The 26,666-nt window shown below is 40.4% G+C and overlaps 1 protein-coding gene across 2 annotated transcripts in view; it reads left to right on the top strand.

Annotated features, from left to right (window-relative positions):
- Window positions 1-26,666, top strand: part of scube3 (signal peptide, CUB domain, EGF-like 3) — a 316,073-nt gene that overhangs the window by 269,369 nt on the left and 20,038 nt on the right. For both annotated transcript variants that reach the window (XM_034172863.1, XM_034172864.1), the window contains one exon: window positions 10,143-10,259. In XM_034172863.1, the coding sequence (XP_034028754.1) occupies window positions 10,143-10,259 (117 nt within the window). The remainder of the gene's footprint in view (window positions 1-10,142; window positions 10,260-26,666) is intronic.

The following is a 26,666-nucleotide window of genomic DNA, read 5'->3' as shown; positions in this document are numbered from 1 at the left end:
ATCCTGATCAAAAATAACTCCAAGATTTCTCACAGTATTACTAGAGATCAGGGAAATGCCATCCAGAGTAACGATCTGGTTAGACACCATGCTTCTAAGATTTGTGGGGCCAAGTACAATAACTTCAGTTTTATCTGAGTTTAAAAGCAGGAAATTAGAGGTCATCCATGTCTTTATGTCTGTAAGACAATCCTGCAGTTTAGCTAATTGGTGCGTATCCTCTGGCTTCATGGATAGATAAAGCTGGGTATCATCTGCGTAACAATGAAAATTTAAGCAATACCGTCTAATAATACTGCCCAAGGGAAGCATGTATAAAGTGAATAAAATTGGTCCTAGCACAGAACCTTGTGGAACTCCATAATTAACTTTAGTCTGTGAAGAAGATTCCCCATTTACATGAACAAACTGTAATCTATTAGACAAATATGATTCAAACCACCGCAGCGCAATGCCTTTAATACCTATGACATGCTCTAATCTCTGTAATAAAATTTTATGGTCAACAGTATCAAAAGCAGCACTGAGGTCCAACAGAACAAGCACAGAGATAAGTCCACTGTCCGAAGCCATAAGAAGATCATTTGTAACCTTCACTAATGCTGTTTCTGTACTATGATGAATTCTAAAACCTGACTGAAACTCTTCAAATAGACCATTCCTCTGCAGGTGATCAGTTAGCTGTTTTACAACTACCCTCTCAAGAATCTTTGAGAGAAAAGGAAGGTTGGAGATTGGCCTATAATTAGCTAAGATAGCTGGGTCAAGTGATGGCTTTTTAAGTAATGGTTTAATTACTGCCACCTTAAAGGCCTGTGGTACATAACCAACTAACAAAGATAGATTGATCATATTTAAGATTGAAGCATTAAATAATGGTAGGACTTCCTTGAGCAGCCTGGCAGGAATGGGGTCTAATAAGCATGTTGATGGTTTGGATGAAGTAACTAATGAAAATAACTCAGACAGAACAATCGGAGAGAAAGAGTCTAACCAAATACCGGCATCACTGAAAGCAGCCAAAGATAACGATACATCTTTGGGATGGTTATGAGTAATTTTTTCTCTAATAGTCAAAATTTTGTTAGCAAAGAAAGTCATGAAGTCATTACTAGTTAAAGTTAATGGAATACTCAGCTCAATAGAGCTCTGACTCTTTGTCAGCCTGGCTACAGTGCTGAAAAGAAACCTGGGGTTGTTCTTATTTTCTTCAATTAGTGATGAGTAGAAAGATGTCCTAGCTTCACGAAGGGCTTTCTTATAGAGCAACAAACTCTTTTTCCAGGCTAAGTGAAGATCTTCTAAATTAGTGAGACGCCATTTCCTCTCCAACTTACGGGTTATCTGCTTTAAGCTACGAGTTTGTGAGTTATACCACGGAGTCAGACACTTCTGATTTAAAGCTCTCCTTTTCAGAGGAGCTACAGCATCCAAAGTTGTCTTCAATGAGGATGTAAAACTATTGAGAAGATACTCTAACTCCCTTACAGAGTTTAGGTAGCTACTCTGCTCTGTGTTGAGCAAAGCCGATAGAGTCTAATAATAGATTAAATGCAGTGTTGAGGCTGTCATTCTCAGCATCTGTGTGGATGTTAAAATCGCCCACTATAATTATCTTATCTGAGCTAAGCACTAAGTCAGACAAAAGGTCTGAAAATTCACAGAGAAACTCACAGTAACGACCAGGTGGACGATAGATAATAACAAATAAAACTGGTTTTTGGGACTTCCAATTTGGATGGACAAGACTAAGATGCAAGCTTTCAAATGAATTAAAGCTCTGTCTAGGTTTTTGATTAATTAATAAGCTGGAATGGAAGATTGCTGCTAATCCTCCGCCCCGGCCCGTGCTACGAGCATTCTGACAGTTAGTGTGACTCGGGGGTGTTGACTCATTTAAACTAACATATTCATCCTGCTGTAACCAGGTTTCTGTTAGGCAGAATAAATCAATACGTTGATCAATTATTATATCATTTACCAACAGGGACTTAGAAGAAAGAGACCTAATGTTTAATAGACCACATTTAACTGTTTTAGTCTGTGGTGCAATTGAAGGTGCTATATTATTTTTTCTTTTTGAATTTTTATGCTTAAATAGATTTTTGCTAGTTATTGGTGGTCTGGGAGCAGGCACCGTCTCTACGGGTATGGGGTAATAGGGGGATGGCAGGGGGAGAGAAGCTGCAGAGAGGTGTATAAGACCACAGCTCTGCCTCCTGGTCCCAACGCTAGACAGTCACAGTTTGGAGGATCCCAAAAAATTGGCCAGATTTCTAGAAATGAGAGCTGCTCCCTCTAAAGTGGGATGGATGCCGTCTCTCCTAACAAGACCAGGTTTTCCCCAGAAGCTTTGCCAATTATCAATGAAGCCCACCTCATTTTTTGGACACCACTCAGACAGCCAGCAATTCAAGGAGAACATGCGGCTAAATATGTCACTCCCGGTCTGATTGGGGAGGGGCCCAGAGAAAACAACAGAGTCCGACATTGTTTTTGCAAAGTTACACACGATTCAATGTTAATTTTAGTGACCTCCGATTGGCGTAACCGAGTGTCATTACTGCCGACGTGAATTACAATCTTACCAAATTTACGCTTAGCCTTAGCCAGCAATTTCAAATGTCCTTCGATGTCGCCTGCTCTGGCCCCCGGAAGACAATTGACAATGGTTGCTGGTGTCGCTAACTTCACATTTCTCAAAACAGAGTCGCCAATAACCAGAGTTTGATCCTCGGCGAGTGTATCGTCGAGTGGGGAAAAACGGTTAGAGATGTGAACGGGTTGACGGTGTACACGGGGCTTCTGTTTAGGGCTACGCTTCCTCCTCACAGTCACCCAGTCAGCCTGCCTTCCCGACTGCACGGGGTCTGCCAGGGGGGAACTAACGGCGGCTAAGCTACCTTGGTCCGCACCGACTACAGGGGCCTGGCTAGCTGTAGAATTTTCCACGGTGCGGAGCCGAGCCTCCAATTCGCCCAGCCTGGCCTCCAAAGCTACGAATAAGCTGCACTTATTACATGTACCGTTACTGCTAAAAGAGGCCGAGGAATAACTAAACATTTCACACCCAGAGCAGAAAAGTACGGGAGAGACAGGAGAAGCCGCCATGCTAAAACGGCTAAGAGCTAGTAGCTACGCTAAGCTAGCGGATTCCCAAACAGGGAATCCGACACTAGACAGGCTGTGGAGCAGCACAGGTAACGCACGACAACAGTGCTAAAATAAAATAAAAATCCACTAGACAGGCTGTGGAGCAGCACAGGTAACGCACAACAACAGTGCTAAAAAATAAAATAAAATAAAAATAAAAATCCACTGGACAGGCTGTGGAGCAGCACAGGCAACGCACGACAACAGTGCTAAAACAAAATAAAAATCCACTAGACAGGCTGTGGAGCAGCACAGGTAACGCACGACAACAGTGCTAAAATAAAATAAAAATCCACTAGACAGGCTGTGGAGCAGCACAGGTAACGCACAACAACAGTGCTAAAAAATAAAATAAAATAAAAATAAAAATCCACTGGACAGGCTGTGGAGCAGCACAGGTAACGCACAACAACAGTGCTAAAAAATAAAATAAAATAAAAATAAAAATCCACTGGACAGGCTGTGGAGCAGCACAGGCAACGCACGACAACAGTGCTAAAACAAAATAAAAATCCACTAGACAGGCTGTGGAGCAGCACAGGTAACGCACGACAACAGTGCTAAAACAAAATAGAAATCCACTAGACAGGCTGTGGAGCAGCACAGGTAACGCACAACAACAGTGCTAAAACAAAATAAAAATCCACTAGACAGGCTGTGGAGCAGCACAGGTAACGCACGACAACAGTGCTAAAACAAAATAAAAATCCACTAGACAGGCTGTGGAGCAGCACAGGTAACGCACGACAACAGTGCTAAAACAAAATAAAAATCCACTAGACAGGCTGTGGAGCAGCACAGGTAACGCACGACAACAGTGCTAAAACAAAATAAAAATCCACTAGACAGGCTGTGGAGCAGCACAGGTAACGCACGACAACAGTGCTAAAACAAAATAAAAATCCACTGGACAGGCTGTGGAGCAGCACAGGTAACACACGACAACAGTGCTAAAACAAAATAAAAATCCACTAGACAGGCTGTGGAGCAGCACAGGTAACGCACGACAACAGCGCTAAAACAAAATAAAAATCCACTAGACAGGCTGTGGAGCAGCACAGGTAACGCACAACAACAGTGCTAAAAAATAAAATAAAATAAAAATAAAAATCCACTGGACAGGCTGTGGAGCAGCACAGGCAACGCACGACAACAGTGCTAAAACAAAATAAAAATCCACTAGACAGGCTGTGGAGCAGCACAGGTAACGCACGACAACAGCGCTAAATAAAAATCCACTGGACAGGCTGTGGAGCAGCACAGGTAACGCACGACAACAGCGCCCAAAAAAATAAAATCAAAATCAAAATCCACTGGACAGGCTGTGGAGCAGCACAGGTAACGCACGACAACAGTGGTAAAAAATAAAATAAAAATCCACTGGACAGGCTGTGGAGCAGCACAGGTAACGCACGACAACAGTGCTAAAAAATAAAATAAAAATCCACTGGACAGGCTGTGGAGCAGCACAGGTAACGCACGACAACAGTGGTAAAAAATAAAATAAAAATCCACTGGACAGGCTGTGGAGCAGCACAGGTAACGCACGACAACAGTGCTAAAAAATAAAATAAAAATCCACTGGACAGGCTGCGGAGCAGCACAGGTAACACACGACAACAGTGGTAAAAAATAAAATAAAAATCCACTAGACAGGCTGTGGAGCAGCACAGGTAACACACGACAACAGTGCCAAAAAAAATAAAATCAAAATCCACTGGACAGGCTGTGGAGCAGCACAGGCAACGCACGACAACAGTGCTAAAACAAAATAAAAATCCACTAGACAGGCTGTGGAGCAGCACAGGTAACGCACGACAACAGTGCTAAAATAAAATAAAAATCCACTAGACAGGCTGTGGAGCAGCACAGGTAACGCACAACAACAGTGCTAAAAATAAAATAAATAAAAATAAAATCCACTGGACAGGCTGTGGAGCAGCACAGGCAACGCACGACAACAGTGCTAAAACAAATAAAAATCCACTAGACAGGCTGTGGAGCAGCACAGGTAACGCACGACAACAGCGCCCAAAAAAATAAAATAAAAATAAAAATCCACTGGACAGGCTGTGGAGCAGCACAGGTAACGCACGACAACAGTGCTAAAAAAAAAAAAATAAATAAATAAAAAATAAAAATAAAATAATAAAATAAAAATCCACTGGACAGGCTGCGGAGCAGCACAGGTAACACACGACAACAGTGGTAAAAAATAAAATAAAAATCCACTGAACAGGCTGTGGAGCAGCACAGGTAACACACGACAACAGTGCCAAAACACAAAACAAAAATCCACTGAACAGGCTGTGGAGCAGCACAGGTAACACACGACAACAGTGGTAAAAAATAAAATAAAAATCCACTGGACAGGCTGTGGAACAGCACAGGTAACGCACGACAACAGTGCTAAAAAATAAAATAAAAATCCACTGAACAGGCTGTGGAGCAGCACAGGTAACACACGACAACAGTGGTAAAAAATAAAATAAAAATCCACTGGACAGGCTGTGGAGCAGCACAGGCAACGCACGACAACAGTGCTAAAAATAAAATAAAAATCCACTGGACAGGCTGTGGAGCAGCACAGGTAACAGACGACAACAGTGCTAAAAATAAAATAAAAATCCACTGGACAGGCTGTGGAGCAGCACAGGCAACGCACGACAACAGCGCCAAAAAATAAAATAAAAATCCACTGGACAGGCTGTGGAGCAGCACAGGTAACACACGACAACAGTGGTAAAAAATAAAATAAAAATCCACTGGACAGGCTGTGGAGCAGCACAGGCAACGCACGACAACAGTGCTAAAAATAAAATAAAAATCCACTGGACAGGCTGTGGAGCAGCACAGGTAACGCACGACAACAGTGCTAAAATAAAATAAAAATCCACTAGGCAGGCTGTGGAGCAGCACGACAACAGTGCTAAAAATAAATAAAAATAAAAACGAAAGCGTTAGCAAGCTAGTTAGCTTGCCAACGCTGATGAAGGTTAGCTGATAAAAGAGCTCCGTCGCGATGCTTCGACCGTTAGAGGTCTTCTTTAGGCGTTGGAGCACGGTGAAAAAGTTAAAAAAAGTAAAAAAGTCTTGAAAAAGACTGTTAATTCAAAGAACTCAAACAGCTCAGTTCAAACAGCTAACAGATACAGCAGAACACCGCTGTGCTCCGGAACCCATATGAATGACATATCCTGATCAAAAATGACTCCAAGATTTCTCACAGTATTACTAGAGGTCAGGGTAATGCCATCCACAGTAAGGATCTGGTTAGACACCATGTTTCTAAGATTTGTGGGGCCAAGTACAATAACGTCAGTTTTATCTGAGTTTAAAAGCAGGAAATTAGAGGTCATCCATGTCTTTATGTCTGTAAGACAATCCTGCAGTTTAGCTAATTGGTGTGTGTCCTCTGGCTTCATGGATAGATAAAGCTGGGTATCATCTGCGTAACAATGAAAATTTAAGCAATACCGTCTAATAATACTGCCTAAGGGAAGCATGTATAAAGTGAATAAAATTGGTCCTAGCACAGAACCTTGTGGAACTCCATAATTAACTTTAGTCTGTGAAGAAGATTCCCCATTTACATGAACAAATTGTAATCTATTAGACAAATATGATTCAAACCACCGCAGCGCAGTGCCTTTAATACCTATGGCATGCTCTAATCTCTGTAATAAAATTTTATGGTCAACAGTATCAAAAGCAGCACTGAGGTCTAACAGAACAAGCACAGAGATGAGTCCACTGTCCGAGGCCATAAGAAGATCATTTGTAACCTTCACTAATGCTGTTTCTGTACTATGATGAATTCTAAAACCTGACTGAAACTCTTCAAATAGACCATTCCTCTGCAGATGATCAGTTAGCTGTTTTACAACTACCCTTTCAAGAATTTTTGAGAGAAAAGGAAGGTTGGAGATTGGCCTATAATTAGCTAAGATAGCTGGGTCAAGTGATGGCTTTTTAAGTAATGGTTTAATTACTGCCACCTTAAAAGCCTGTGGTACATAGCCAACTAACAAAGATAGATTGATCATATTTAAGATCGAAGCATTAAATAATGGTAGGGCTTCCTTGAGCAGCCTGGTAGGAATGGGGTCTAATAAACATGTTGATGGTTTGGATGAAGTAACTAATGTCATTCAATGTGCATATTAAACAAATATGTAGGACTGCTTTTTTGCATTTGCACAATATCTCTAAAATTAGAAAGGTCTTGTCTCAGAGTGATGCTGAAAAACTAATTCATGCATTTATTTCCTCTAGGCTGGACTATTGTAATTCATTATTATCAGGTTGTCCTAAAAGTTCCCTGAAAAGCCTTCAGTTAATTCAAAATGCTGCAGCTAGAGTACTGACAGGGACTAGAAGGAGAGAGCATATCTCACCCATATTGGCCTCTCTTCATTGGCTTCCTGTTAATTCTAGAATAGAATTTAAAATTCTTCTTCTTACTTATAAGGTTTTGAATAATCAGGTCCCATCTTATCTTAGGGACCTCATAGTACCATATCACCCCAATAGAGCGCTTCGCTCTCAGACTGCAGGCTTACTTGTAGTTCCTAGGGTTTGTAAGAGTAGAATGGGAGGCAGAGCCTTCAGCTTTTAGGCTCCTCTCCTGTGGAACCAGCTCCCAATTCAGATCAGGGAGACAGACACCCTCTCTACTTTTAAGATTAGGCTAAAAACTTTCCTTTTTGGCAGCAACTTTGTAATTCGGACTTTGCCAAGGGCACCTTAGTGAAATTCATGTCTCAATGAATTGAACCCAGGATGCTCTTGTCATAAGCCCATCTTTTAACCTCCAGCCCATCCCCTCCCAGTCATAGTAAGTCATCATTTTTTTAAATTTATTTATTTAATTTGTTTTTGAACAAAGAAAAGAACAGAACAGGCCCAGACGGAACGGAAAGAAACAGTGCACACATCACTACCCAAAAACCGAAAAGGCAAAACAAGATGCATTATCAAAATTGCTGTTTGTAACATGCAAGGTGCCATTTACGCAGTGTCCCACAGTGGATGAGGAGATGGCAGCAAACCGAATGGAAGAGTTTGTTGTAGAAAGTATCAAATTTTCCGTCTGTATAACAGATATCATGTCCATAATCCACCTTTTTAAATGATGAAGGAGTTTGTGATTTCCACTCATAGAAAATGAGCCATTTGGCAACTTTCATGCCTAACCTGAGAGACAACTGTGTAGCTTTAGGGAGACTCATAGAGGCTTTTGAGCAGCCAAGAATTGCCAGTTCACCATCAGGGGAGATGGAGTGCGTATAGGCCTTTGAGTACCAATCAAATATCTTGGACCAGAATCCTGTCAGAAGAGGGCAAGACCATAACGCACAAAACAACGTACTCTGAGGCTTTACATCTGTCACACAAAGGGGAAACAGCAGAGTAAATTTTTTGCAGCCTGACCTTTGAATAATGAAGACAGTGGACCACTTTAAATTGAATCAAATGGTGTCTGCTGTTAATAGAACAGGACTGTTCTCCCATACTTCATCAGATATGTTGATTCCCAGCTCTTTAGGCCAGGTCTCTTTAATTTTAATACTGGATGGTGATTCACCTTCAGCAAAAATATTCACAAACTTTGACACTAGATGCCTAGAATCTGGGGAATTTTGGAGAATATTAAAAAAAAAACGTGCTCCCTTTTAGGAGTCTTAGGTATTGTAGATTGAATGTAATGCCTAACCTGGAGATAAGGAAAAAATGAGAATGTGACAGACTGTGATTCAAAAGATGCAAATTGTTCATGTATGTGTTATTCATCCATTTTGATTGACGAATTGTATATGAAGGTAAGCAATACCACTCTTGGTTTATTTTAATTTTCTAAATTAAATGAAGAATTTTATCACACTGCATTGTATTGTTCCTGAACTGTATCGTAGCCCGTGTATGTACATAAGCATTGCTTTATTAGTGGAAGTGGCACACACCTAGTGCACAAAATATTATTGTACCAGATATTACTTGCGGGTTAATTTTGCTTTTATAGATCCTTTGTGCTGTATTTTGGAACCGTTTATCAGTCTGTCCATCTTGGTTTCTTCTCTTCTATTATTTAATTGAACCCAGGTAATATCCTTTTGATGGTGGGTGGCGCTGCCTCAGATTCAGGAGGAGGTTCAGACTTGGTGGATGAGTGGAAGCTATTCCTGGAACGTCCTTTTGAATTTAGACAATTAGGCATCTAACAAATGTGTAGCATGTTTCAATTTCCACCCCAGCATGTGCTGTCTGGACTTGATGCAGGTTACTGCTGGCACTGAAAGAAACTTTGATGGTCATAAATTATGTCTTCCACATCCTGCCACTTGATGTATCAATTCTTACAGTCTTTGATATTGAGATATTTAACCATCTTATCAACCTGTTTATGATAGTGATGGAGGGGCTATTGAAAAATATAAGAATAATAAGAGCAAAGCAGCTGTTTCAGTGTGGAGTGAGACAAACAGGATCAGATGGACCTTAATATTATCTTGGTTCACATTCTGACATTTACAAGTGATGGAGTGATTTTTTTTTTTTTTAAAACACTCTCATGTAACTTCATAAATACGAGTACTTTTGTCCTTTCTGGGGCATGGTGCTATGGTCAGAAAGAAAAAAGGGAAAGAGCTTGACAGGTTATATGTGGCTAGAAAAAAGCAATCCGGGTTCTATCAGGGAAGAGCAGAATTTCTTCATACTCCTCCTGAGACTACTTGTTTCAAAAATACCTCAATTTCAGAGCCTGGAAATGGAAAACTGCTAAAGGTCGACCTCTATACCCAGCAACACACGGAACAAGTCTTCTTTTTAAAAGAAACTTTTTTCTTTGTGACCTGTTGCGATCCTGGGACAATACATGAGATGGGGGAAAAATAAAATAAAATGCTGTGATAGGAGCATAAAAGAGCCATGGCTTAGTTGTAATTTGTTGAACTGCTTTCTAACGTTTTGTTTTTTTGTCTGTACAGACATTGACGAATGCTCTTTCGATCGCGCCTGTGACCACTTTTGTGTCAACTCTGCTGGCAGTTTCCAGTGTCTCTGTCATAAAGGTTACGTGCTCTATGGCCTGGCACACTGTGGAGGTGAGCACCCCCCCGCCACCAACCGTCTCCTCTCTTAATGCACTTTCAATCTGCTATCCATCAGTCCTTCTGTGTATCCAACACCTCTGTGCTAACCACTCCTTAGTCACTCTTATCTTTGGCAGGAAGGACACAATCAGGCTGCAAATAGATTATTTTATCTTTTACTTAATTACAACTTTTACTGGCAGCTTAAATGGTACTCTTTGCACTCTACTGTGTATTTTTTAAGGGCAACATTCAAGGTTGTGTATTTTTTGGCCCTGTCACACCTTGATGATTTAGCCTGCGTATTCCTACGTATGAAAATACGCCAAATGCGCTGGCGTACGTCTAATAATTTATGGGTAAGTTTTGTATAAGTTAAGAGCACGTTGAAGCACGCTGATATACGTCGAGTTCTTCAAAAAAGAAATTTGGGCATGCAAAATATTTTCAACACATGCCAGTGTATGGCTCATACGTCCCGCATACACGAGCCGTAAGTTATGTGATTGTTGACACGCATTGTCATTTACTCATAAGCAGAAATATGTCCATTGATACTGTCCATTGACACTGTCCATTGACAACTGAAAGCTGCAGTCATCATGCGAACAGTTCAGACTGTTTCAAATATTAAAATCATTCACACATGGAGTAGATATAAAGTCTTAATCTTACCTGTTTGTTTCAGTCTGATTCATCATCACATCATGACAAAAACGTATCCACATAAAGCGTCCTGATTTTGAAAAACAACATCTGAAAATACTTTAGTTCCTTGTCGTCAGTGGTGAGCACAGCAAACTGAAAAATTAGCTTTGATATCTATTAATCCGCTAACTGAAAAGTTAGCTTTTATAATGCTAAACTGATAAAAAATTAAATGGAATTTACCACTAACAGCTAAGTTTTAGTATTGACTCGGCCACATTGGATTACAATGTCAGCCACTGATAAGATAGCAGGGGCTGCTGGGTAAACCCCCAGGGTAACAAACACAAAAGGTATACATGAAAAATTAATGAATAAATAAAAAATAAAATGCCAAACACTTTCATCATCTTTATCAAAAGCAGTAAATTGCAGTATTAGAAGTCACAGTTTATCTCTATATTATATATTTATAAACCATTAACGTAGCCGCGTTCACAAACACAAAACAAATTCATAAAAAATAAAAATAAAATCCCAAACACAGTCATCATCTTTATAAAAAACAGTAAATTGCAATATTAATATTCACAGTTTATCTCTGTATTATATTTATAAACACAGTTCACTTGTGTTTCGTTCAACGCGACTGGTAAAATCTACACCTCATCCATCGTGTTGAGCTTCCACACCAAAGAAAACCCATGTAAGTTTTGGCTTTACATAAAAATACAGCAATAAGTGTCTTTTCACTTTAAAAAAGTAAAGATTTGCATGTACACGCCATCTTTAAACCAGACACACTAACTGACTATTCATGCTACGGGAGCTCATCTCGACAGAACAGACTGTTGCAGACACACAACAGACAGGAACTAACATGTATGATTTTAGAGTTTACAAGTGCTTTTGACCATTAAACTTTACTCACTTTACCAGTAAAAAAATGTTAATGGACTGAAAGTTAGTGGAACTAAATTTAGTGGAAGCTAATTGGTCCACTGATGGTTTTCAAAGTTAGCTGAAAAGCTAACTACACTAACGAAAATTAACGATTAGCGGATTAGCGGAACTGTGCCCACCACTCCTTGTTGTGGCTAAAGGAATGTAGTGTTTTAAAACAAGTCCCTTTGTGTTTGTCTGTGCCCGGTGCATTTCTCAGCCTGAACCAGAGAAAGCCAGCTATTTGTGCCACAAGACAATTAAGTTATTTTTAAATTTACAGCAGTCACGGCACCTCATTCGTTCCCGTCAGTGTTTACCCAACATCAGTCGACACTTCAGCATTCTGCATGTGATGAATATAAATCCCATGATCGACGAAGGCAAAAGTAAATTTAAATAAATTTAAAAAAATGTTAAATTACTCTGTTTGGCCTCCATGTGGAGGGGGCATGTCAACATCTACATGCCCCGCCTGCCAAACAAAAGGGTTCTGCTGGTGGTTGAAACGCAAGCCAAGCCACTCCGTCCCATACTTGGTGGAAACGGGACTGTTAGCATACGCTAGCTAAATCATTAAGGTGTCACAGGCCTATTAGTGGTTGAATTTTTAATGCTTTGCATTGGTTCAATCATTTTCCAAAGCATGGTGGAAGGCTTTTGGTTTGATTTCTTACCTTTCGGGTTGTAATTATTTCAGTACAGTGTCAGAATCAGTCAGTTAGTGCACCTGAAACTTGCTTTCTAAGTAATTTCATCAAAGTCTGTAATAGTTCTCAAAATTGTGTTGTCATGTTGTAATCCTGTGTGTAGAGTTACTTTTTTGAGTTCTTGTTCATTGTTGATGTAAGCAGCTCCAAAAGGAAAGCCAGTTCTCGCTGTTAAATTTGATCCACCATCCTAAATTATTTTAAAAACAAAGGTTTTTAAAATAATTTGGTGTTTGGTATCATTACCTGCATAGGAGTGATTAGTGATTGTTACTAGAGATGGAACAATACCACCTTTTCATGTCCGATACAATAGGTCCCTTTCCATTCTGTGCATATTTACCCAGGATTCTTAGCTCACTGCCATGTCACATGACAGAGAACATAAACATAGAGTGAGCGCCGGCAAGCTGTGAAATGGCAGTTAGCGCTGAGGTGAGACTGCTTAATTCATGCTTGGTGTTTGGGTTCACAAACTGTCTCAATGTAGACAAGAGGTCCCTAAAAAAAAAACTGACATTCTGAGAGTCACAACACGTCAAGGAAAAAGGACAGGGGAGCCTTCTAGGGAGTGATGCCGGCTGTGGTTATCTTGTATCAACAGAGCATATTTCAACCACAACCCAAACAAATGGCTTTTTTTTTTCTTTTTTTTTTGATAATTCTGAAATGAGTAAAGTAATGTATGAAGCAATGGTTGCAAACTCTTAAAACTGTCAATTTTAGCCATTTTACCATCTATTTACCATTGCATTTTAAAAAACCTGATTGTTGTTGATTTTTTTTGTTTTGTTTTGTTTTTTCTTATTTGCCCACCCGTGATCATCAGAAGCATTTGCACAAATTATTTAAGGTGTTCAAACAGCTTTATAGTGTGAACTTTAGCTCTATGGTTGATCTGGTGTTTTGGTGTTGCTATTTATGTGACCATCGAGACCAGCTTCTACCTCATAACGATCAATGCCCTCAGTTGCCTTAAGCTTCTCATTGTAAGGAGCAAATGTAGCTTCATCCAAAGAATCCTGATACCATGCATGGAGCATCCAAACAGAGGAGTTTACAGCGTTTTTAAAAGACATTTTGAACATTCCTACTTCGGCTTTATAGCGGCTGGCCCAACAAAATGGCATTGCATGTTGCATCATGGATAAAAAGATGAATGTAAAGGGGTCTACACAAGTAAAGGAACCTCCAGTATCTTCCCATACCAATCCAGTGCATTTTTCCTCATTTTAAACAATTAATCTGTTAATAAAAACATTTGTCTGGATGTACTTTGCTAACTTAGCCATCTAACAAAACATCAACTCAAACTGTGAAACAAAATATTCTGTTCCCCTGAAGGAAAATACATGACTCAGATATGCAATTGAAGGTAAGTAAGTAAGTCAGTCCCTTTGGCTGCTCCCTTTTTTCCACTCTGGGTCGCCACAACAGATCCGAGTGTCAGATGCCTTTCCTGACGCAACTCCATATTACATGGAGAACGAGCAGGGGTGCGTTTTGAACCTGGAACCTTCCTCACCGAAGTGTTTGTTTATTTATTTGTTTATTTTTTCATTATTTTAATTTCTGATATCTGATCCAGTATTGATGAGTAACATCTTATGATACAATACAAAATATCAGAGGAGCGCACCCCTAACGGTTCCATTGGCTTTATGCATTCAACTAATGCTAATACTTGTAGTGTTCAGGATACAGTACTGAACAGAGGTGGGACAAACTCACCATCAAGTCACTATCAAGCAGAGGTGGGACAAAGTCACTGTCAAGTCATTCTGAAGTCATTAATCGGCAAGTCTTGACCTGGGACTTGTGACTTGCCGATTCATGACTTGAGAACGACTTGACAATGACTTCTTCCCACCTCTGGTACTGAACAAAGTTATTGGCACACATAATTTTCAAACACTTAGTTCAGAATCTCCCCAGAATTAAATCCAATAGAATTAATTTCTCTGTCATTAGAATGTTTGTTTTGTAACAGCACCACCAAAAAAAAGCAACACACCGTTTATCGCCCAGTGAGTGAAGAACAAAGAGGACACCACTATTGAAAGACTCAAAAAGACGAGACAGATGTTTGCAAAAACCTTCATAGATACGCCACAGTCTTTCTAGGATCATGTTCTATAGACATATGAGTTCAAAGTAGAGCTGTTGGAAATGCAGCGCATCAGTTTGTTTAGCATGACAAAATTAAGAAACAGCATCTCCAGTAAAACATGGTGCAGGTTTGATCCTCTGCTATTAGGAGCTTTGACTGTATCAAAGAAATGATGTCAAAAAGATTAATGAGCCATTTTTCAGTGAAATGTGTTGGCTGGTGTGAGAACACCAACTTTGAGATGAAGGTTTTTGGTCATTCAGCAGGACAGTGATCTAAAGTGCACATCCAGCTGCACAAACGAATGGCTGAAAAGGAAAGGATGGACTGTTTTAAACTGCCATCAATAAGTCCTGAGATAAATTCCAGTGAAAACCTTTGCAGAGAGCCGATATCTGCCACTGCAACAAGGGCTTTGTTGAGACTGCCAGTAAAAAAAAAAAAACGAAACAAAAACAAACAAAAAACCCTGATTTATGTGCATATTCAGTTTGAAGCTAATCCCATGTTGCAAGTCTGAGCAGTCAAAAATGGCATGAAATCTTTTTATTTTTTCCCTAAAACCATTGTAAGCCTCATTTATAGGTGGGTTGAAAGACTAATAATTGTTTCCAGGGTACATTTTGTGTTTGTGTCATGTGGTGCAAAGTTTGGATTTTTTTTTTTTCGCTCAGTAACGATGAACATTTTTATTGAGTATTCTGAGAATTGATTCATTTACATTTATTACCGAACATATTCTCAATGAAATACTTAAGATTCAGTTGTGTGAATAATTTTGACCAGGACTATGTGCGATCATGTTACCCACACTTCTTTCTGACCAGTTAGCATGGTGTCTATGCACGTGTCTGATGTTTTGCATTTTAAGAGTTTGAATTATCACCTTAGCCACACTTTAGATCTTGTTCTGACATATGGCATAGAAATTGAAGACTTAACAGTATTCCCTGAAAACCCCTTTTTGTCTGATCATTTCTTAATAACATTTACATTTACTTTAATGGACTACCCAGCAGTGGGGAATAAGTTTCATTACAGTAGAAGTCTTTCTGAAAGCACTGTAACTACGTTTAAGGATATGATTCCTTCTTTGTTATGTTCTTCAATGCCATATACCAACACAGTGCAGAGTAGTAGCTACCTAAACTCTGTGAGTGAGATAGATTATCTCATCAATAGCTTTACATCCTCATTGAGCACAACTTTGGATGCTGTAGCTCCTCTGAAAAAGAGTGCCTTAAATCAGAAGTGCCTGACTCTGTGGTATAACCCACAAACTTGCAGCTTAAAGCAGATAACCCATAAGCTGGAGAGGAAATGGCATCTCACTAATTTAGAAGATTTTCATTGGAAAAAGAGTCTGTTGCTCTATAAAAAAGCCCTCCGTAAAGCTAGGACATCTTACTATTCATCACTAATTGAAGAAAATAAGAACAACCCCAGGTTTCTTTTCAGCACTGTAGCCAGGCTGACAAAGAGTCAGAGCTCTATTGAGCCGAGTATTCCTTTAACTTTAACTAACTAGTAATGACTTCATGACTTTCTTTGCAAATAAAATTTTAACTATTAGAGAAAAAATTATTCATAATCATCCCAAAGACATATCTTTATGTTTGACTGCTTTCAGTAATGCTGGTATTTGGTTAGAATCTTTCTCTCCGATTGTTCTGTCTGAATTACTTTCATTAGTCACTTCCTCCAAACCATCAACATGTCTATTAGACCCCATTCCTACCAGGCTGGTCAAGGAAGCCCTACCGTTAATTATTGCTTCAATCTTAAATATGTTCAATCTATCTTTATTAGTTGGCTATGTACCACAGGCTTTTAAGGTGGCAGTAATTAAAACCATTACTTAAAAAGCCATCACTTGACCCAGCTATCTTAGCTAATTATAGGCCAATCGCCAACCTTCCTTTTCTCTCAAAAACTCTTGAAAGGGTAGTTGTAAAACAGCTAACTGATCATCTGCAGAGGAATGGTCTATTTGAAGAGTTTCAGTCAGGTTTCAGAATTCATCATAGTACAGAAACAGCATTAGTGAAGGTTACAAATGATCTTCTTATGGCCTCAGACAGTGGACTCATCTCTGTGCTCGTCCTGTTCGACCTCAGTGCAGCTTTTGATACTGCTGACCATAAAATTTTATTACAGAGATTAGAGCATGCCATAGGTATTAAAGGCACTGCACTGCAGTGGTTTGAATCATATTTATCTAATAGATTACAATTTGTTCATGTAAATGGGGAGTCTTCTTCACAGACTAAGGTTAATTATGGAGTTCCACAAGGTTCTGTGCTAGGACTGATTTTATTCACTTTATACATGCTTCCCTTAGGCAGTATTATTAGAAAGCATTGCTTAAATTTTCATTGTTACACAGATGATACGCAGCTTTATCTATCCATGAAGCCAGAGGACACACACCAATTAGTTAAACTGCAGGAATGTCTTTCAAACATAAAGACATGGATGACCTCTAATTTCCTGCTTTTAAATTCAGATAAAACTGAAATTATTGTACTTGGCCCCACAAATCTTAGAAACATGGTGTCTAACCAGATCCTTACTCTGGATGGCATTACCCTGACCTCTAGTAATACTGTGAGAAATCTTGGAGTCATTTTTGATCAGGATATGTCCTTCAATGTGCATATTAAGCAAATATGTATCAAATCAAATCAATTTTATTTATATAGTGCCAAATCACAACAGTCGCCCCAAGGCACTTTATATTGTAAGGCAAAAGCCATACAATAATTACAGAAAAACCCCAACGGTCAAAACGACCCCCTATGAGCAAGCACTTGGCGACAGTGGGAAGGAAAACTCCCTTTTAACAGGAAGAAACCTCCAGCAGAACCAAGCTCAGGGAGGGGCAGTCTTCTGCTGAGACTGGTTGGGGCTGAGGGGAGAGAATCAGGAAAAAGACATGCTGTGGAAGAGAGCAGAGATCAATCACCAGTGATTAAAAGCAGAGTGGTGCATACAGAACAAAAAGAGGTGAATAAAAAGAAACACTGGGTGCATCATGGGAACCCCCCAGCAGTCTAAGTCTATAGCAGCATAACTAAGGGATGGTTCAGGGTCACCCGATCCAACCCTAACTATAAGCTTTTTCAAAAAGGAAAGTTTTAAGCCTAATCTTAAAAGTAGAGAGGGTGTCTGTCTCCCTCATCTGAATTGGGAGCTGGTTCCACAGGAGAGGAGCCTGAAAGCTGAAGGCTCTGCCTCCCATTCTACTCTTACAAACCCTAGGAACTACAAGTAAGTCTACAGTCTGAGAGCGAAGCGCTCTATTGGGGTGACATGGTACTATGAGGTCCCTAAGATAAGATGGGACCTGATTATTCAAAACCTTATAAGTAAGAAGAATAATTTTAAATTCTATTCTGGAATGAACAGGGAGCCAATGAAGAGAAGCCAATATGGGTGAAATATGCTCTCTCCTCCTAGTCCCTGTCAGCACTCTAGCTGCAGCATTTTGAATTAACTGAAGGCTTTTCAGAGAACTTTTAGGACAACCTGATAATAATGAATTACAATAGTCCAGCCTAGAAGAAATAAATGCATGAATTAGCTTTTCAGCATCACCCTGAGACAAGACCTTTCTAATTTTAGAGATATTGCGCAAATGCAAAAAAGCAGTCCTACATATTTGCTTAATATGCACATTGAATGACATATCCTGATCAAAAATGACTCCAAGATTTCTCACAGTATTACTGGAGGTCAGGGAAAGAAGAAAGAAAGGTCTTGTCTCAGAGTGATGCTGACAAGCTAATTCATGGGGGGTCATTTTGACCGTTGGGGTCTTTCTGTAATTATTGTATGGCTTTTGCCTTACAATATAAAGCGCCTTGGGGCGACTGTTTGTTGTGATTTGGCGCTATATAAATAAAATTGATTTGATTTGATTTGATTATACGTTTCAATTCCATTTCAATTTATTTATTTATATTTTATTTATTTATATTTATAGTATAATTTAGCTGAACCTACCAACAACCTTCACTGTAACCAGATTCCTCAGCATTACCATTAGCAATATAATGCACCTGATTAGCTTTGTACATATTTTTTGTCATCATTGTTCAAGTATTTGTTCTCTAGAAATTGTGCAAAATACTGAAAACTTGTAGTGTCAAGTTACACATTTGAATTAAGTTCTGAAGATTTAATGATTCTTATTGGGGGCCAAGCTCAAACATTTTTCCAGGTTTTATGGAATTATTAAACCCTGCTATAAAGCAAACAAATCCAAGAAGCAGAAGAAAAACCATAATCTGCTTTTTAAAGGTGGTAATATTTATGTGGATTACATAGCATGCACATGACATGCCATGTCACCCTAATAAATCACTCACCTTCCGCTTGCCCCCAATTGTCCTGGAGCCGCCCCTGCTTGGTGGTGCTGTTGGGAAATACTGACACCTAAGACTCGTGTCTTTTCCTTTTTGGCTCAAAAATCAACTGAATTTATGTTGTCATTGTCACAAGTCTGGATTATAAATACTGGGTCCTTTCACCAGCTGCCTTTTGACTCTCGATGTCCCAACATCTTTTACAACAGCAACATTCAATTCAATTCAATTTTATTTATATAGCGCCAAATCACAACAAACAGTTGCCCCAAGGCGCTTTATATTGTAAGGCAAGGCCATACAATAATTACGTAAAAACCCTAAAGGTCAAAACGACCTGAAACATGAAAAGTCTCTCCGGGGAAAAGATAAATGTAACTACTTCTTCACTATGGTTGATGACGTACCATCTCAGGGCAGCTTTAAAGTCTTTGCAATTTGATTTTCAGATGTACTGGAATGAACTGAAACAGGTGGCTGCCTGGAATGCGAGAAATCAATCCAACACTTTGAAAAATGGTTGGCGCTTGTGCAACGTGTAGTCGATTTATGCTGAAGTTAATGGACTAAAACATGCAGAACCAATGTCACGATTCTTTCAAAGGTGGAATATGGCAGCGTCCATGAAACATTTGCAGGGACTTTGTGTATGCAGTGTGGCAGAGATAACAGAAACAGCCTTTGGTGTAAAGAGGAGGTGTGTGGGGGCGCATCATATGTGCCTGGCAGGCAGAAAGAGGCCCGCTGGAGCACATCAGGGTGTTGCAGCAGGGCTTTGATGGAGTGCTTATCACCAGGAAGAATCTGCTGCTGTCTACTGTGCCTCGGGCCGTCAAGTTATAAGCGAGATGGTTCATGTATTTGGAAAAAACTTTGCATTGATTTTCACTGTTTCCTGTCAGCAGTTTTACTGATCACAAGTGTTACATCAACATAAAGAACATTACAGATGCTGGTGAGTGATGGCCCAAAGGATCGCCAAGCGGTGAATGCAGCTGCGCTGCTACAGTGCTCCAACTACAGCAATAAATCTGGGTCAGAAAGGTGAAAGAACAGCAGATGTTCCACTGTCATTACCACTGCTAAAGTGCCCTTGAAGACAGCCCTTAATTCTCATTGGCTCCAGTGGAACTATTCAGTAGTTGAGGCAGTTCAATAGCATTTTGTTACGATCAGGCTTCCTGGACCTGGCCATCAGCAGTGTTCAACTTCACCTTCTCTTTGGCTTTGGAGAATGAGAGATGCCTGGGAAGAGCTTTTGAAGTCATGAAGTCACTGGGCAAAAGTGTGTGGTGATGCCGATATCTCTGTAGGAGAACAAAGGTTTTTAGGATCGTGGTGCTTCCTGTCTTACTGTATGATTGTGAGACTTGGATACTAACCTGGAGATGACTGGATGTCTGTGGTACATACTCAAAGCACTGATGAAATTTCACTTCTTTACCAAGGCCTTTGCCTCTCTTTGTAAATCAAACTTGGGTTCCTATAAATCCAAGTTATTATAATTGTTATCTGTCCAAAAGAGCAAGATGAAGAAGAAAAAAATGCATATCAATTGCATTTATTTTTGAAATGTACTACAACTTCATGCAACAAGAAACAAAATTAACTGGCAAAAACTTGTGCAGGATTGCCTGAATAAATATAAATAAACGGTTAATTGATATGTTTATAACATTACAGTTAGCCTTACCTTGGTCTAGCCATCCTCATTACGAGTCTGGCTGTCCTACAAAATGCAAGCAAGTGGAGTGCCATATAGTATGAAGGCTATTCTGTAGCTTCATTCAAGAGTGTATAAAGGTTATCATTTCTCTTTATTCAACTGCATGGTCTTCCAGTTTGAGAGCATTAATTTCACTCGTTCTCCAAGACCCAGTCTGTCCTCCTCATTCAGATCGTTTTCATCTTATTTTATCATAGTCAACATTGAGCTAAATGGTGCATTACCACCACTTTCTTGCTCCTGAGTGTGGATCAGACAGTACGTCAGATTATTATACAGGAGCAGCTTGTCATGCATGTACACGGGGCCATCTGGTGGCCACAGATAATTATGCAATGTCTTTTGTTTTGTTATATTACATACAAGTTGCTTTGTAATGTAAGTGGCCATTGGGTGAGAGGCGGGGTATGCCCTCGACAGGCCGCCAGTTGATCGCAGAGCCAAAACATCAATCAATCAATCAATCAATTTTTTTATATAGCGCCAAATCACAACAAACAGTTGCCCCAAGGCGCTTTATATTGTAAGGCAAGGCCATACAATAATTATGTAAAACCCCAACGGTCAAAACGACCCCCTGTGAGCAAGCACTTGGCTACAGTGGGAAGGAAAAACTCCCTTTTAACAGGAAGAAACCTCCAGCAGAACCAGGCTCAGGGAGGGGCAGTCTTCTGCTGGGACTGGTTGGGGCTGAGGGAGAGAACCAGGAAAAAGACATGCTGTGGAGGGGAGCAGAGATCGATCACTAATGATTAAATGCAGAGTGGTGCATACAGAGCAAAAAGAGAAAGAAACAGTGCATCATGGGAACCCCCCAGCAATCTACGTCTATAGCAGCATAACTAAGGGATGGTTCAGGGTCACCTGATCCAGCCCTAACTATAAGCTTTAGCAAAAAGGAAAGTTTTAAGCCTAATCTTAAAAGTAGAGAGGGTGTCTGTCTCCCTGATCTGAATTGGGAGCTGGTTCCACAGGAGAGGAGCCTGAAAGCTGAAGGCTCTGCCTCCCATTCTACTCTTACAAACCCTAGGAACTACAAGTAAGCCTGCAGTCTGAGAGCGAAGCGCTCTATTGGGGTGATATGGTACTACGAGGACCCTAAGATAAGATGGGACCTGATTATTCAAAACCTTATAAGTAAGAAGAAGAATTTTAAATTCTATTCTAGAATTAACAGGAAGCCAATGAAGAGAAGCCAATATGGGTGAGATATGCTCTCTCCTTCTAGTCCCTGTCAGTACTCTAGCTGCAGCATTTTGAATTAACTGAAGGCTTTTTAGGGAACTTTTAGGACAACCTGATAATAATGAATTACAATAGTCCAGCCTAGAGGAAATAAATGCATGAATTAGTTTTTCAGCATCACTCTGAGACAAGACCTTTCTGATTTTAGAGATATTGCGTAAATGCAAAAAAGCAGTCCTACATATTTGTTTAATATGCGCTTTGAATGACATATCCTGATCAAAAATGACTCCAAGATTTCTCACAGTATTACTAGAGGTCAGGGTAATGCCATCCAGAGTAAGGATCTGGTTAGACAGCATGTTTCTAAGATTTGTGGGGCCAAGTACAATAACTTCAGTTTTATCTGAGTTTAAAAGCAGGAAATTAGAGGTCATCCATGTCTTTATGTCTGTAAGACAATCCTGCAGTTTAGCTAATTGATGTGTGTCCTCTGGCTTCATGGATAGATAAAGCTGCGTAACAATGAAAATTTAAGCAATACCGTCTAATAATACTGCCTAAGGGAAGCATGTATAAAGTGAATAAAATTGGTCCTAGCACAGAACCTTGTGGAACTCCATAATTAACTTTAGTCTGTGAAGAAGATTCCCCATTTACATGAACAAATTGTAATCTATTAGACAAATATGATTCAAACCACCGCAGCGCAGTGCCTTTAATACCTATGGCATGCTCTAATCTCTGTAATAAAATTTTATGGTCAACAGTATCAAAAGCAGCACTGAGGTCTAACAGAACAAGCACAGAGATGAGTCCACTGTCCGAGGCCATAAGAAGATCATTTGTAACCTTCACTAATGCTGTTTCTGTACTATGATGAATTCTAAAACCTGACTGAAACTCTTCAAATAGACCATTCCTCTGCAGATGATCAGTTAGCTGTTTTACAACTACCCTTTCAAGAATTTTTGAGAGAAAAGGAAGGTTGGAGATTGGCCTATAATTAGCTAAGATAGCTGGGTCAAGTGATGGCTTTTTAAGTAATGGTTTAATTACTGACACCTTAAAAGCCTGTGGTACATAGCCAACTAACAAAGATAGATTGATCATATTTAAGATCGAAGCATTAAATAATGGTAAGGCTTCCTTGAGCAGCCTGGTAGGAATGGGGTCTAATAAACATGTTGATGGTTTGGATGAAGTAACTAATGAAAATAACTCAGACAGAACAATCGGAGAGAAAGAGTCTAACCAAATACCGGCATCACTGAAAGTAGCCAAAGATAACGATACGTCTTTGGGATGGTTATGAGTAATTTTTTCTCTAATAGTTAAAATTTTTGTTGTGTGGGCCGCCAGAAGAGGAGGTACTGCTGGCCCACCACCAGAGGGTGCCCTGCCTGAAGTGCGGGCTTCAGGCACGAGAGGGCGCTGCCGCCATGGACACAGCCGGGGGTGACAGCTGTCGCTCATTACCTCTTGACAGCTGTCACCCATCTACTCAACATCATCTCACTCCATAAAGACCAGACGTCATCTCCACCTCGTTGCCGAGATATCATACTTCATAGGAGGTAACACTCTCAGCCTTTTTGTGAGATTTGTAACTCTGTTATTTTGAGAATTTGCAGGAGAACCGGTCGTTTGTGAGGAGGCTGTGCAAGACGGCGCTCCTTTTCAGCTGAGACCGCTGCAACATATTGAATGAGAGGTGGAGGTGGCATTCCCACCGTAGTTGTTACTGGGTGTACACACACCCACACTTGACTGTCTTTGTTCTTCACCAGCAGTACCAGATCCGACAGTCGGGGACGGTGATCACCTGGGAATTCGGGACTTGGCGGCTCCAGTATTCACCAGGTTCTGGGGCAGCGGAAATCGTGTGGTTCCGGCTCTTCTCAGGACAGACGTCTTCTATCCTCGAGCCTGCCCACACGTCACCTCCTGTGTATTGACTGTTATGATATTCTGTGATTGTCTGTATGTTCGTTGTGCACATTCACAACATTAAATTGTTACTTTTTGGCTCATCTATTGACCGTTCATTTGCGCCCCCTGTTGTGGGTCCGTGTCACTACACTTTCCCAACAATTTTGTTAGCAAAGAAAGTCATGAAGTCATTACTAGTTAAAGTTAATGGAATACTCAGCTCAATAGAGCTCTGACTCTTTGTCAGCCTGGCTACAGTGCTGAAAAGAAACCTGGGGTTGTTCTTATTTTCTTCAATTAGTGATGAGTAGAAAGATGTCCTAGCTTTACGGAGGGCTTTTTTATAGAGCAACAGACTCTTTTTCCAGGCTAAGTGAGGATCTTCTAAATTAGTGAGACGCCATTTCCTCTCCAACTTACGGGTTATCTGCTTTAAGCTACGAGTTTGTGAGTTATACCACGGAGTCAGGCACTTCTGATTTAAAGCTCTCTTTTTTAGAGGAGCTACAGCATCCAAAGTTGTCTTCAATGAGGATGTAAAACTATTGACGAGATACTCTATCTCACTTACAGAGTTTAGGTAGCTACTCTGCACTGTGTTGGTATATGGCATTAGAGAACATAAAGAAGGAATCATATCCTTAAACCTAGTTACAGCGCTTTCTGAAAGACTTCTAGTGTAATGAAACTTATTCCCCACTGCTGGGTAGTCCATCAGAGTAAATGTAAATGTTATTAAGAAATGATCAGACAGAAGGGAGTTTTCAGGGAATACTGTTAAGTCTTCTATTTCCATACCATAAGTCAGAACAAGATCTAAGATATGATTAAAGTGGTGGGTGGACTCATTTACTTTTTGAGCAAAGCCAATAGAGTCTAATAATAGATTAAATGCAGTGTTGAGGCTGTCATTCTCAGCATCTGTGTGGATGTTAAAATCGCCCACTATAATTATCTTATCTGAGCTAAGCACTAAGTCAGACAAAAGGTCTGAAAATTCACAGAGAAACTCACAGTAACGACCAGGTGGACGATAGATAATAACAAATAAAACTGGTTTTTGGGACTTCCAAATTGGATGGACAAGACTAAGAGTCAAGCTTTCAAATGAATTAAAGCTCTGTCTGGGTTTTTGATTAATTAATAAGCTGGAATGGAAGATTGCTGCTAATCCTCCGCCCCGGCCCGTGCTACGAGCGTTCTGACAGTTAGTGTGACTCGGGGGTGTTGACTCATTTAAACTAACATATTCATCCTGCTGTAACCAGATTTCTGTAAGGCAGAATAAATCAATATGTTGATCAATTATTATATCATTTACCAACAGGGACTTAGAAGAGAGAGACCTAATGTTTAATAGACCACATTTAACTGTTTTAGTCTGTGGTGCAGTTGAAGGTGCTATATTATTTTTTCTTTTTGAATTTTTATGCTTAAATAGATTTTTGCTGGTTATTGGTAGTCTGGGAGCAGGCACCGTCTCTACGGGGATGGGGTAATGAGGGGATGGCAGGGGGAGAGAAGCTGCAGAGAGGTGTGTAAGACTACAACTCTGCTTCCTGGTCCCAACCCTGGATAGTCACGGTTTGGAGGATTTAAGAAAATTGGCCAGATTTCTAGAAATGAGAGCTGCTCCATCCAAAGTGGGATGGATGCCGTCTCTCCTAACAAGACCAGGTTTTCCCCAGAAGCTTTGCCAATTATCTATGAAGCCCACCTCATTTTTTGGACACCACTCAGACAGCCAGCAATTCAAGGAGAACATGCGGCTAAACATGTCACTCCTGGTCTGATTGGGGAGGGGCCCAACGTGCCGACGTGAATTACAATCTTGCCAAATTTACGCTTAGCCTTAGCCAGCAGTTTCAAATTTCCTTCAATGTCGCCTGCTCTGGCCCCCGGAAGACAATTGACTATGGTTGCTGGTGTCGCTAACTTCACATTTCGCAAAACAGAGTCGCCAATAACCAGAGTTTGATCCTCGGCGGGTGTGTCGTCGAGTGGGGAAAAACGGTTAGAGATGTGAACGGGTTGGCGGTGTACACGGGGCTTCTGTTTAGGGCTACGCTTCCTCCTCACAGTCACCCAGTCAGCCTGCTTTCCCGGCTGCTCGGGATCTGCCAGGGGGTAACTAACGGCGGCTAAGCTACCTTGGTCCGCACCGACTACAGGGGCCTGGCTAGCTGTAGAATTTTCCACGGTGCGGAGCCGAGTCTCCAATTCGCCCAGCCTGGCCTCCAAAGCTACGAATAAGCTACACTTATTACAAGTACCGTTACTGCTAAAGGAGGCCGAGGAATAACTAAACATTTCACACCCAGAGCAGAAAAGTGCGGGAGAGACAGGAGAAGCCGCCATGCTAAATCGGCTAAGAGCTAGTAGCTACGCTAAGCTAGCGGATTCCTAAAAACACGCAAAGTGAATAATGTGTAAATAATTTAGAGGTGATTCAGCAGAAGGAGTGCTTTAGTTAAGGCACGTAAAGATTACACTGGGAAACAAATCGTAATCTAGATAACTAGATCAATCTAACTGCGCAGATTAAACAGCTAACAGATACAGAAAAACACCGCTGTGCTCCGGAACAGGAAGTGATACAATACCGCAGTGAGAGCCAACCACCAGTAGAGGCAAGCAAGTCTGATGAACTCATCCCACCTGCTCAAACTGATGTTAATCAGTGAAATCACCTGCTGGAGTCAGTGGCTGCAATGAAAACCTGCACCCTCTCGGCCCTTTCTGGAATAGTTTGGACACCACTGATGTAGACGGACAACCACATTCACACTCTCAACTAAC

Source organism: Thalassophryne amazonica, chromosome 6 (genome assembly GCF_902500255.1).
Source record: "Thalassophryne amazonica chromosome 6, fThaAma1.1, whole genome shotgun sequence".
Taxonomy (NCBI): Eukaryota; Metazoa; Chordata; class Actinopteri; order Batrachoidiformes; family Batrachoididae; genus Thalassophryne; species Thalassophryne amazonica.
The sequence above is the reverse complement of the archived record's forward strand: the minus strand, read 5'-3'. Positions and strand labels throughout refer to the sequence as shown.